Source organism: Rhamphochromis longiceps, linkage group LG12 (assembly GCF_057381845.1).
Source record: "Rhamphochromis longiceps isolate RC_006_pf linkage group LG12, R_longiceps_female_GT1.1, whole genome shotgun sequence".
Taxonomy (NCBI): domain Eukaryota; kingdom Metazoa; phylum Chordata; class Actinopteri; order Cichliformes; family Cichlidae; genus Rhamphochromis; species Rhamphochromis longiceps.
This window is the reverse complement of record NC_140568.1, coordinates 19,106,349-19,120,137: the sequence shown is the minus strand read 5'-3', so window position 1 is coordinate 19,120,137 and position 13,789 is coordinate 19,106,349. Positions and strand designations below refer to the sequence as shown.

General features: G+C 44.4%; 1 protein-coding gene across 1 annotated transcript in view; it reads right to left on the bottom strand.

Moving 5' to 3' along the window:
• Nucleotides 1–13,789, bottom strand: part of rimbp2b (RIMS binding protein 2b) — a 108,354-nt gene that overhangs the window by 11,606 nt on the left and 82,959 nt on the right. The window contains exons 12-21 of the mRNA XM_085425073.1: nt 12,173–12,377; nt 10,179–10,327; nt 9,520–9,599; nt 8,835–8,944; nt 7,866–8,732; nt 5,309–5,460; nt 4,136–4,789; nt 3,753–3,902; nt 3,279–3,440; nt 1,006–1,782 (exon numbers count right to left, since the gene is read on the bottom strand). Coding sequence (XP_085281199.1) covers nt 1,006–1,782; nt 3,279–3,440; nt 3,753–3,902; nt 4,136–4,789; nt 5,309–5,460; nt 7,866–8,732; nt 8,835–8,944; nt 9,520–9,599; nt 10,179–10,327; nt 12,173–12,377 — 3,306 coding nt within the window. The remainder of the gene's footprint in view (nt 1–1,005; nt 1,783–3,278; nt 3,441–3,752; nt 3,903–4,135; nt 4,790–5,308; nt 5,461–7,865; nt 8,733–8,834; nt 8,945–9,519; nt 9,600–10,178; nt 10,328–12,172; nt 12,378–13,789) is intronic.

Sequence of the window (13,789 nt, the reverse complement as noted above, 5' to 3'; positions counted from 1 at the left end):
CAAAAAGAAACCCCACAATCCTGTTAAAACAACTAAAAACAAAAACATAAGAGCAAATGATGTGGTTTCCATTTGTCCTTAGGAAGGCAAAATAATAGAAAAAATAATAATAATGGTAAAGAAACCGATCAAACCATCAAAAGAAAAGTAAATCAAATCAACCCCCAACACAACAAGATGGACAGGGGTTCGGGAAAGGTCAGATGTTAAGCTAAAGACCATTTGTTTGTTTTGTTTTGTTCTGTGCATGTCAGCACCTTGATGAGAAAAGGAAGCAAATGATGGCACAAAGAGACAGAAATCATGGTGAAAGAACAGAGAGAGCGAGAGTGGGAAGAGAACGAGTATGAGCTTTGGGAAGCTGCGGTCAAATGAGCAAAAGATACTAACGCCTTTAGCCTGTGGCTTCGGATCACATCAGCTGAAACGACGTGAAAAGTCGTGATGAAGAAGAATTTTAAGACAGAGATGAAGGCTTAAATGAATCCCAACAGGCTAAAAGTCTTGAATTGGCCTCCTTTTTTGTATGTGAAGTGATGGAAAGCAGAAGATGGCTGGAGCTCTAGAGGGTGAGACATGGAGAGCAACGTATGAAGTCTGCAGCTGGCAGAGAGAAGAAGGCACAGGCGGGGGAGAGCAGAGGAGCAGCATGTCCCCATGCACTGCACAGAGACTTTCCTTTACATGGAGCCTTTCCCCTCAAAGACATGAGAAGTCAAAACTTTGTTAAATGGCCTTTAGGTAATTTGAAAGTTCTACTTTATAAAATCCACCGAACACTAGAAATACAAGCAAAGTAATTCACACAAAATAAAACATCAAATGAGACCAACCATGACCATGTGATAAACTGTCAAGAATGGAGGAAAACAGAAAGTCAAACGAAATAAAGGGGGGGTCTCTTAAAAAGAAAACAAAAACAAAAAAACAAACACACAACATTAAGAAAACAGAATGGCTGCAGCTTGCTGATGGAAAGTACATCAGAAAGTCTGAATCACACACCAGCGCCTGGTCCCGGTTGAGCCTGGACAAAGACTGGGCCCTAGCCTCCCTGTGGGGGCTGTAATAGACCCTGTCCAGCTCGTTCAGCCTGCCCTCGCTCAGGGCCCCTTCCCTGGAGTAGTTTCGCGGCCCAGCATCCCGACCGGGCCCAAAGTGCTCCCTGTTCCTAAAATCACCCGTGTGTACCGACTTGGCCGCGATCACTGGGACATCGGAGAACTCCTCCTCCACGCTGCACTGCCGTGTGAGAGTCCTTTTCCGGCCCATGGCCAGCGCCCGCCTCTCTACGGGGCCTTCACAGTGAATGATGCGCACAGGTCCTCGCATGGGGCTCCCGTGAGCGTAGTACCCTCGATGGCCCCGCCCTAGAGAGCCTTCTTCTTCACTGCCGCAGTCTAAACCGCTGTCAGGGCTCTTGGTGTTCTGGCGGTTGGGTCGTCCCAAGCTGCGGTCGTCGGCGCTGTAGCAGTACCGGCTGTCGGTGAAGCGAGGGGAAGAGCGTTGGCGTTGCAAGCGGGTGCTCTTGCTGGGGGTGAGATGGTTGCGCACGTGAGCGTCTTGGGGGTACATCCTCCGCTGAGTGTGCGGCGTCCCCGGTCGCCCCCCGTCTTCGAAGGACAGACGCTGACCCATGCTGTCCACGCTGTCCGACTCTTCCTCGGCCACCTCGGGGATGCTGTGGAGACGCTTGCTGCGGAGCGACTTCTGCTTCACCACCTCCCTCTGGAGGTCCCAGCAGTCTCTTTCCTCAGCTAAGTCCTGACGCTTGTAATATGCCTTCAGTCGCGACCGAGGTTGGGGGTAGGAGGGGGGTTCAACATCCCACAATTTCACAGTTCAGTTCAAGTAAACGGTTCAGTTTATATTTTTGCGAGGGAGGGGGGGGGGGTTTGTAAAGTTTTTCGAAGGTTTTAGAACAGGCAGGAAACAACACAGTGTGTGAATAGAACAAATGGGGGGGAAAGACAAAATAAAGACAGAATTAGTTATTTGTGGCTATGTGGTAAGACATGCAGTCTCATTCCGTGAGGAGGAAATGGCATGCTCTGAACAGGAATCTGTCACAGCTTTAAGATGGAGCGTTAAATCGTAAAAAGTGGACACAGAGTTTACACATGGAAAACATTTAAACGAATGAAAGTACTGGACGCTGTGAGTGTTACAGGTGAGGGCGGTGGGAACATTTATAAGGATGAAATGAGCAGATGAAGTTTTTAAAAAGCAAAAAATGAGAAGAAAACAAAAGAACAATGCCAAGCTGAGTGGACGCACTCCTCCTGCGTATTCACATCGCTTTACAACATCTAAACGTTTAAAGAGAATAAAAAATGTGCAGCAGAGATTTACACATAGATGTGATGACAAAAAGGAGATGAAGAACTGGCGCACAGACAGAGTTAATACACCAGTATATACCCCTCATTAACACCTCATTGATCTACAGGTTTTACTGGACAAAATCAGTGGTATGCTAACTGAACCTGTAGTGATTTTCTGCTATAATACAAAGAAAAGATCAGCCAATACAGTACAGGTAGCTCTCGCTCTTATAATAATGCTTTTCTTTCATGATATCAAGTTGTCTTCCACACATCCCCGCTGACAGACCAAATGAAGACGGGATCATGTGCCGACAATGTTAACAATAACATTCAAATTAAACATTAGGACATGACAGACATAAACAAAAGTGGATATTTCCATTTAAGTACTCACTTAAATGAGATTCCCATGTGCACTTGATATGCCATGACCCTTTGATACAGTACAGTATATTAATAGTTGCATTTCAAGTTCACAGTCTTAACATTTTGACTTTCAACACTTGTAAAACTAGTCTGGTACAGTAAATCGAGCATCCAAATGCAATGCAAATGGTAAAAGAAAACACTGTATTTTTTTTTTTTTTTTTGGGGGGGGGGGGGGGGGGGGGGGATTTGTTTACACCCTTTCCTTCTCACATGCATCTTGTACAGCTTATGTATACACAGCCATATGATCAGCCTGGGAAGAATAAAGCAGAGCTGGAGGGGCAGGGGTGGAGGAGCAGGTAGGGTGGGGAGAGTAGGGAGGCTGATTCGGCTAACGCAGCTAACAGGCACGGGAGATTAGCCAGGCAAAGCCACGACGGGCCTGGTTGTAGAGCTTGTGAAAGATAGCAGGTATCTCCAGAGGTGGCAGAGCCCTTCTTCCCTATATCTTTATTTCTCCCCACCTTCCTGTGTCCTCCCTCCAGGCCACTGTAGAGTGAAGGCGTGCAGGTAAATATGTACCTTGAGAGTGTTGTGAGAGTTGATGCTGCGTCTGCGGCCTTCCTCCAGCTGCATCTCAGAGTAAAGATCCTCCTCGTCCTCCTCCAGGATGTCAGACAGGTCAGATCCTCGGCTGCTCTCTGTGTAGTACTCCTCACTGTGGCTGTAGTGGTGATGATGGTGCTAAGGGAAATGAATGAGAGAAAGCAAGCTGAAGAGCGATGGTAAGTAATAAAAGCTCTGAATTCAGGTCCTTTATTTTCAGCAACTGTGTGATGCTGTCAACCTGAAACCTGCTGAATCTGTCCCTTTAAGAGTTAAGGAAGTTCTGAATGCAAGATGTATCTTATAAAGTGTCCAAATTATAAGCCTACAGTACATATTATAATACACACATTAAGATGGGACTCGGTTTGATTTCAGACTGATTTGATTTGATCCAGCAAACCGATTCTCCTGACACGCTGAGCACAGCTTGTGTTTTCTGTAAAGTACCTGTCTGCCTAACTCGGAGCCTCTGAGGAATTCATCCACTGAGGCGCCTCTCCTCCTGGCATGAGGCGAGTCGTAGCCATCCTCCTCCTCATCAGAGTTGACAGGATGCAAAGCATTACCTCGCTCACTGAAGATATTCCTTTTCTCGACCTGACAGGGGAAAAGTCAAACTTTTAGATGGAAAAAGGAGAGAAGAATAACCGAGAGGATGAGAAAGACAAACAAGTTGCTAACTATCTTACTATATTTTCACAAATCTAATGATTTCCTCCAAAGCACTGCTTGTTTACAAAGCAGCCTAAAAGATATTACCATTAGCTTTTTGGCTGAGAGCTCTCTCATCACAAGCTGTGAAAAGGTTTAAGAGTGAAATCCTCACACACCCGGTTACCCTCAGCAAACACTCTCTGGGCAGCTTCCCTGGCCATGGCCTTGGCGATGGTGTTGGGGATGGGGACTCCCTGAGGCTGCGGCAGGATCCTCTGTGGAGAGGGAGATCGCTGTGGCTGGAAGGGCGGTGGCTCCAGGTTGGGACCTCGCATGGGAGGCAGCGGAGACGGGGAGCGTTCCCAGGGCTGGGCTGGCCGCAGGCCCACCTCATGCTCTTTGGTTTCTGGCTCTCTGGCACTTACTAATGGTTTGGATTTGGGCATGGAGTTGCGGTGAAAATGAGGCTGTGGATAGGGAGGAGGGGGGCGGATGGGCTGCGAGTGAGGCTGTGCGTGGGGCAGCGTGTGGGGCTGGGGTCGAGGCAGAGGCTGCACCTGGGGCTGAGGGTGGTTCGGGGGGTACGTCGATGGATAAGGAGGGTGGGTTTGTGAGTGAACTGGGTGGGGTGTGGGATGGGAAGGTGCAGTGGTTCTGTGGGAAAGGCGTGGAGAGCCCAAGAGATTGTGCGGTATGATGGCCACAGGCGAGTCCTGGGACTCTCCTTGTGTTGATAACGTCCTTACAATGACTTCCCTCGCCTCCAGACCCTGAATCCTGGTTAAGTCCACAGTCACATAGTCTGCTGTGGGGTACAAGACCTCTGCTATCTGCATTTACAAAGAAACCAGAGTCTTTACCAAAGGGCAATTCAGAATGTCCTCATACAAACATACATATATCAATATGCATTTGTAGCTTTTACCTCTTGGCTGTCGTAAAAGTTCTACGAGACAGTTACCATAATTTAAAAACTCACTACAGGCAGATTTGAAGCCTTACAGCCACAGCACCATTTTTATACTTCACACTCACTTCACACCTCTCAGGGAACGTCCAAATACTTAATAAATAAAGCATATATCTGGCATTTAGTTCAAAATAAGATAAAAATGTAGTTACTGGATACATACGTGTGCATAACAAAAATAGCCTGTAGAAAAAGGGACCCAGGGCAAACCTGTTTATTTCTCATGCCTCGGGCTGCATATGAACATTAAAGACTTTCTCCAGGAGATGGCAATAGAGTGCTACTGAGAAGTTACAACTCAGGAAGGCAGAGGCTACCCATTTTAAGATCTGCAGTGTAAGACTAAAAAAAATAATAATAATAATTTTTTGTTTGTTACCTTTTGTCCCTTTGTGCACACGGCGTAGCCTATCACACTGGCTCCGTTGGAGGTTCCTGAAGGCGTCAGGGGCGGCGGCTTCCATCTCACCTGCAGGAACCCGGGTGTTTGACCACACTGGACCTGCACCTCCTGGGGAGGGAGAGGGGGGCCTGCGGAGGACAGTGCACATTTATCAGACAAGGAGAGAGGAAATAAAGACAGACTGCCTGTTCCTGCCATCCCTGCCTGTTTTATCAAAAAAGAATGAGCTGACCTTTGTACTGTGGACTGCTGGTGTTCAATATCCACTTCACTGTGGGATGGAATAAGCATGTTCTCAATCTGGAGGATTTGTAGTACACGTCTCGAATTTAAAACCTATTTCACTAAGATGAATAGCTGGTATATCATATGATAACATCAGTCGGGAACGGCTGAATAGCAGTATTTACCAGTAGGATGATTTTTCTTTCTATCTATAAACAGGTTTATGTCGGGGCACTGGTTGAAAAATCCAAGTCTGCCAACATTGGCTATATGTATAGCAATATCATGCTCTTGCTGACAATATTCTTCCGAGCCTCAAAAAAACCCCAGTTTGCTATTTTCTCAATCTGTCCATCCTGCATGCATACTAAACAACATGCCCATCTGTGCAGCGCCGCCATTCACCTGCAGCCACACAGCGAGCAAGAGGGAGTCACAGTCAGTCAGCAGAATCTCCGAGCCGTGACGTGCAGCTGCGCGAGCGTCCGGGAATCTACATCAGAGCAATCTTAATCACATTTCTAAGACTGACTGTTGGGAAAAAACGCAGTCTCTGAATAGCAGCAGTAGCTGTTTGGAGATTTCATTTCCTCTTGTCATTTTTAAACGGCCCCCCGTCACAAACAACGCGCTCTCCTCCGAGAGCCGAAACGAGTGTTTAAATGAATATCTCAGTGGAGCCACTTTCATTAGTAGTGGACACAAACGGCAGGCGCTGATTTCCAGGGAGCGAACTGGTAGCCGCTCTGTGCGACTAATATTAAAAATGCATCACTAAGCACTAATGAAGCAACTTGTTTGAAGAACACACGCTGAGTGCAGAAGCCTAATATAGCACTTCCAGATACTGCCGTCGTCACTGACAGCGGCTGTCTGCCTCCACTATTCAGACAATTTTAGACGCCTCTAATTAACATATTCAATAGATGGATCGTTTAATGAACTCTCAGCATGCGGGCTCGTCAGCTGCCAACACAAAATGTCAATTCAAACTTCAGCCTCGATCTCCGTCTTTCCCCCCTTTCTCTCTCTCTTTTTTCACTTCTTGACGTCATAACTCTCTGTCATCTCCCGTTTGGCTCCACTTTTCTCAGTGACTGCCATAATAATTGGAAGTGTCTCCTTCCATGGTAAATGGAAGGTGTCACACATTAAACATCCCTCCGAGTGCATATAAAAAGCAATAATATGAACCATATTCAATCTATAGGCAACAACGGGCTGACTAGTTTTACCTGTCCATGGCTTTTCTCGCTTGACAGCAGGGCCGTGAGACCCAAGTTAACACTGGCAACAGTCAAGCAACAAAGAGCCTCCTGGGAGAAGAAATCCCAGAGATGCATGCTTAATATTTACACCCTTGTTTTCAGAATACTTCTTAAGCGGGTTTTCACATTACAGCTTTATCGGAACGTCTTTTTTCTTGTTTGTTCGTGTTTCTACCCTTTACGTCTTATCACAAAAGCACACACACAGATCCTCGAGGGCAATATAAAGGTAGCTGGGGAAGAATCTAAATGACTAAAATGTTTGTAAGTGTAATGACCTTGATGCGTGTGCCCGATTAAACACGATGACTGGTACCTCAGATGGAAATTTTTCAGGCTTTTATTTATTGTGAAATCAAAGCTTTTTATGCAGAACAAAGTCTATAAGAGCACCGTTCAGACTGGGATAAAAAGAAGGCCGTGTTAGCCTTTTATCCAAAGCATTTTGTACCTGCCTTGGTGCATTTGCAAACAACAAGACTTTGCTTCAGACCGAGTGTCTGATTAACCTTATTTTCGCATGCAGCAGGCAGCTGTTTGCAGTTTGTATCGGCACCAAACAGCAGATAAGGTTAAGGACTAAGTGAGATATAGGAAGGGAAGCATGTTGTTACATATTTTTCTCAGACTTTGCTGAGTCTGTTGGATGTGTAAACATTCAACATTCACCTCAACAACTTTATACTGCCCCCAAGTGGGAAAAAAGAAAAAAAAGATAGACAAGCCAAGGCAAAATGTATTTTAAGCACAACACAAACCTTCAGCAGTAGTAGTAGTATTATGTGTCTTAAGCCACACCACCAAGGATTTTGTGAGGCTTTACTTCAGTAAGATGGACTGATCAACCAACCAACCAACCAACCAACCAACCAAGAGACTAACATTGATATCTCTAGTCATGCTACCATGGCTACAAATATCCGAGCATTTCTAGCCACGGCCATGCAACCATGCACCATGCAAAGGAAAATTCCTCCACTGCTGTGATTCACAAAACCAATTATTTCTGCACTGGGGTGACTTACGTTTTAAGGACTGACCTGCAGGCTGAGTGCAGAACTCCACAGAGATTTCCCTCTTTTCCCTTTGATCCACTGGAAGCTGCCAAGGCACCTGATGTGGCTGTGCGACAACCTTCACCTTGTAAACTGTCATCGGCTTCAAGTTGAAAAACTTGTACTTATAGCCCCCTGCCTTGACCATGTCATACTCTGCACCGTTGAGGAAGATGGTGTGACTGTAGTTGCTGTTGCTGGGCATCCAAGACAGCTCAGCAGAGGCCTGCGTGATGCTGTCCACCCGCAGGTAGTAAGGTGCCACCACCACGTCCTTACCCACGAGAAGAGTGCACCGAAGTTCGTCTGACGGGCCCCTGTCAGTGATGCTCTGCACTGAGATGCGGTAGGTGTGTGTGGCCAGATTGAGCTTTTCAATAAGAGACTTTGTCCTGCCCCCGTAGGGGACACTCATACGAACCTCCTTATCCACCAAGACATTGTAGCCACTAATGGAGCCCCAGCCCGGTGGGAACACCGGAGGATCCCAGCCAATAATCACACTTTTGGCCAGTTGCTTAATCAGGTTGATGCGGCGGGGATAAGGCACAATGTCTTCACCGACCTCGTCAATGCTGACATCCAAGGTTCCCGTGCCATTGGTGGAGGAGCCCAGGAGGTCCATGCCCAAGCTGCTGGTGCTTAGACAGTCTAATTTACTGTCAGACAGCAGGCTGCTTATGCCTGTTCCTGTGCCGACCCCAGGTCTTTGAGGCCTCAGGCTACTGTGGTTGAGGTAGCCAGGTTCTTTAGTTAATATGTCCCTGTGCTGGACAGAGGGTGCCTCCTCATCTTGGATAAAATCTACAAAATTGGATGGGACGAGTCCTCTCTGTCCATCCAGCAGCTCTCCTGAGGACACAATAAGGATGCAGCTGGTACTTTGGTCACGTGGTAAAGTGCAAGATGTGATAAAAAAACCCAAAAAAACACCTTTTTAAAAAAAGGCCTGACCTTCATAAAAGCCATCCTCGTCCATTGTTCCGTAAATGTAAAGGTACTTCCCAGCCACCAGGGGGAGCTCTGCCTCAGGATGCTCATTGGGTCCATCATAAGGATTGTAACTACAGTAAAAAGAAAACAAATTAATTAGCTTCCAAAGTGCACACTTTTTTGTTGCAATTATTCTCCATTTGGGTTTGTTTTATATCAAACACCACAAACATAATATGTATGTCGAGGAAAACGATTTGCCGAGCGCTGCTTTGAAAATACAAAGTTTTTTTTCTGTTCTATTATATTTGGCTGTTTGCAAATATGAGAGGGTTGAAGAGAGTGTGGGTTGAAAGCTTTGGCCCTGTTTCACAAATCTGTGTGCTTGAGGATTCCAATTATTTTCTATGCTGACAGGTTATTTTCTTTAGCAGCAGAAACACTGAGTCACATTTAAGACCACAGCGCTGCGAGAGAAAGCAAATAACAGAGCAAGATTTTCAGTTCAGTGCGAGAGATTTTCCACCACCTCTGTTTTAAATGATCACAATGATTTCACTTTGGTTTAGGGGTAGGGGTGTAACGTAAGCACAAAGCCCTGTAGGTTTGAAATGATAAACTCATGAGGATCAAACTTTTTTTCCATTTATTTCTTTTACAAATACAGCAGTGGTTGAAAAAGTAATTGTGCGTTTTGTGTGCATACCTGTAGCGAGCAACACACAGACGGACCTTCCCTGTGAACCGTGGTTTGGATCTGGTGGTGGAGCTGAGATCTTTGTCCATCTGGAGAAGGAAGCATTCACAGATTTTCACAGATTTTCACAGTTTCAACATCGAATGCTTCTTAATGTTTGCACGTTCCCTTTGGTTCAATGTTTTAGCTTGTGTCAACTAAATATATTTGATCAATCCCAAATAATCTGCATGAGTAACACCGAGAAGCCTCCTGGATTCCCGCTGTGTGGATTTTCTCGTGTTCAGCCCAAAGACATTATTTAGATTAAAATGAATCAGCATTTTCCCAAATGTGCCGTCTACGTAAGGGATCACAGAGGCATGAGCGAGGGAATGGATCTAATACTGGTGAGTTCATCTTAAAAAAAAATTATAATAAAAAGCTTTTTCACAGAAACTATTAGAGCTCCACTGACCTGAGTGACAACAGAAATGCTTTTGGGTAAATACGTGGAGCAAACGATTGAAATTATTGGGAATTCTCCCACGTTGTGTCTCAACGGTGTCGTTTGGGATTTTTAGACCGTCTTTCCACAGTTTATTAGATTCCATTTGTTTGAGATGTATCGAATCGATCTGATTTCGGACGTGTAAAAAGATAGAGTACAAATGGACACTATAATATACCTCAGAGAGTAAAGCCCGCGCTGGACTGCTGGCTCGACCGCGAGTGAGGAATGTTGGCTTGACAGAGAGGAGCTCGGGCTTGTCTCCGCTGACTTGGAGTGGTCGGATGAACTCCGATATCAAAGATCTGCTTGTTGGGGCCTCATTGCCTGTGGAACAAAAGCAACGTAGCTCCACACATCACAATATAACAGAACTAATATCAAAGTCAGAATTTTCATCTTGTATTTGATTGCATGCTGTCCTTTAAAAAGGTTCTGCCATTTAATTCAATTTGATTTCATGAAATTTTTGTTAAGCAGGATGATTGATGTGGTTCTATCAGAGTACTTGTTTGCTTTGGTTTTATTTGTCCATCACTTCTTTGGTGAATCTCATTCACCTTTTTTCATCAATTACTGAATTAGCTCTGTCTGTATTTATAGTCCTGTGCTTCTCCTTGTTGTCTGTGTGATCATCTGCGTGTACTCTGTGTTCCCCGGCTGTTCCATCCTGGCTCCTAGTTTTTTTGGATCACTTTATATCATTAATCTGTGGACTGTGTGCTTGTTTCTGCCTGAACTCTGCTGTTGCTATCTTCTTCCTTTTGGTTTGATTTGACTTATTCTTAGTTCTTCAACCTAACAGCATCCATGTGTTCTGTGATCTCTGTGTGGATAACCTGAATTTAGGACAAACTGAATAAAAGTGGCCCGATAGATACTGATTTTGAGGGGTGACGAAGGAAAGTGACATCCAGAATGAAATGCAGTCAGCGCTGACATCATGCATCTCCACTGCTCGGCTCGCTGTTACATCACAGGCACTGTTGCACAGTGTGCCTGCCAGTGTCTGTCCTTATCCTGGGTGAGGTCAAGCCAGGTCCTGAATCAACTGCTCCTGTTTCTCAGCCTGTTCCTGAGAGTGGTGTTGCTCCTTGAGTCACTCGCTAAAGTTTGGACTGTTTCTGTGTCAGGCAACTATTCCTGAGTCTGAGTCAGCTGACACATAACCAATTACTAAGACTGTCCCAGAGTCAGCTGCACTTTTCCAGCCAAACTCGGCTAAAGTCTTAATGGCCAGTACAGAGACTTGATTGATACTCAGACAATAAATTAAACTCCCGGCTCGACTAAAGTAAAAAGATATTTTTACTCCACCTGCAACTCCTGAATCGACTTACGCCACACCTGCCCAAAAGCCTAAACAGCACTGATGACCTACAACCAGTTCCTGAGTCATTCTACTTGCTGGCTCCCAGTGGCTACAGTGGGAGGATAGATGATATCTATTAACTCCCACCCTGAGGAAAACTGGTCTGCTGGAGTACCAAGATTCAGCCCCCTTGAGTGTCCTGCATCATTCCCTGAACTTACTCAGTTTCCCCACCTTTCAAGGTGGTATCCTCCACCACAGAGAGGGATTCTGTCCTTTCCCACAAATAGATCCCGCCTTCACCGGCACTCCTTCCTGTCTGCTGAGCACCTGTGCTGCCCTCCTTAGTAACCCAGCCACTTTGCTATCCCACCTGTTCTTCACCCACCACGCGTTACTTTACTTTTGTCTTTGAGCCCTTTAAATGTAAGTTTTAAAATAGCACATAACTTTATTTTGTAAATGTGTAAAATTACATAGCAACAACAACCTAAACAACACGTTGTGCTGTAATTAGTGAGCAACTTATGCATTGATTTAAAAAGTTTCACATACTAGAGGCCATTTAAACAGATTACAGGTGACACAGCTGTCTTTGACTTAATATTTCTAAACGTTTAGTTAATTTGACTTTTTATGAGGGAAGTCATAAAAACTACTACTACTAATAGTTCCTATAAGACTGGAATGATACATCTTAATTAACTGTACACTTGAATACAGGTGATCTGCATTTCGTTGCCCTGTACCTGTGCATGTGCAATGACAATAAAGTTGAATTCTATTCTATTCTATCTACAGTACCGGCGTAACCTTTATCTGCTGAAAGCAGAGCTTTAATGCTAACAAATGGCCTTTACCTTTCTCTGTGGGGGCAGCCAGTCCATTAAGGAGCTGTGACAGGGATTTGTTCGGAGACCCAGGAGATTCACACACAGTTAAGGGTTCAGTGCTGAGGATATCAAACTTCCCAGCCTGGAGCCGAAACTTCTCCAGCTCTTTAGACAGGAGGTTGAACTGCTCACTCTGAGTCCGACATTTCTCCTCCAGCTCGCGGACTTTGGCCTGATGGCGGGGAGGGAGGAGACACATTGAGACAGAAGCGAGAGACAGAGGAGGAGAGAAAAAAGGATGGGAAAGGGAGAAAGATGGAATGGAGACAAAGAAAATAAAAATAAAAAATAATGATAAAGACACAAAAAGAGTTCACGCTATATGTGAACAAGAAAACAGACATTTACTGTAGGACTAATAACACTGATCAGTCATTACAAAGAAAAGAAACCTTGAAATGACTTCTTGACCACTACTGACGGTACATTATACAAATCTCATGCACAACTATCCTACAGTTCATAATAACAGTACTCCAAATAAAACTTATTTCAAAGCATACCCAAACTGTCTTAAAGGATGAGGTCGATGATATTATATGTTTTTGTTATTGCCGTGTAAGACCTTAAAAAGACCAAAAACAGAAAGCATTAAGCGAATTGAGGCAAACAGTGTTGAAAGCACACTGCAGCAGAGGGCAACGTGTTTCTCAAACTGTGATGAGCATGAGTAGTGCAGTTTATTTTAAGTCTATCCCACACACTCCACACCATCCAGGGAGTATGCACTGGTGCTCTACTATTAACTGGGTCTGTATTTATCCGAAGATGAGAATAGCCACCATAAAATGCACTACCGGTATTTACTTCAGTTTGCGTAATCTCTGCTGGAAATGCAGAATAGCCCTTTTTTGTATATTTGTCACACTTAAGACCAAAAAAGTGGACCACATCAGTCCAGCTCTGAGGTTCTTACACTGGCTGCCTGTCCGTCAGAGGATAGACTTTAAAGTTCTGATGCTGGCCTATAAAGCTCTGAATGGTTTAGGACCAAAATACATCAATGACCTCCTGACCCAGTATGAACCATCCAGATCCCTCAGGTCATCTGGATCCGGTCTTTTATCAGTTCCCAGAGTCAGAACCAGACACGGAGAAGCTGCATTCAGCTTTTATGCTCCTTATATCTGGAACAAACTCCCAGAAAGCCTCAGATCAGCTGAAACACTCAGTTTATTTAAATCCAGGTTGAAGACTCACCTGTTCTCAGCTGCATTTGAATAAAGCACCAAATCCACACTTTAAGCTTAAATTTCAAAACTTACATTTAACTACTGATTTTATCTACTGTTCTGATTTTATCTGTTTTGATTTTATATACTGTTGTTTGTTTGTTTGTTTGTTAGTTAATTAGTTAGTTAGGTTATTTGCTTGTTTTAATCAATTTTAAATCATGCTTTTTATTTGTTCTTGTTTCTAATGTCTCTGTAAAGCACTTTGAATCACCTTGTTGTTGAATTGTGCTATACAAATAAACTTGCCTTGCCTTACATTTTTTCAGATCATAAAACAAATTTCAATATTAAATCTAATACTAAAGATGACGCCAGTGAATACAAAATGCAGTTTTTAAAATGATGATTT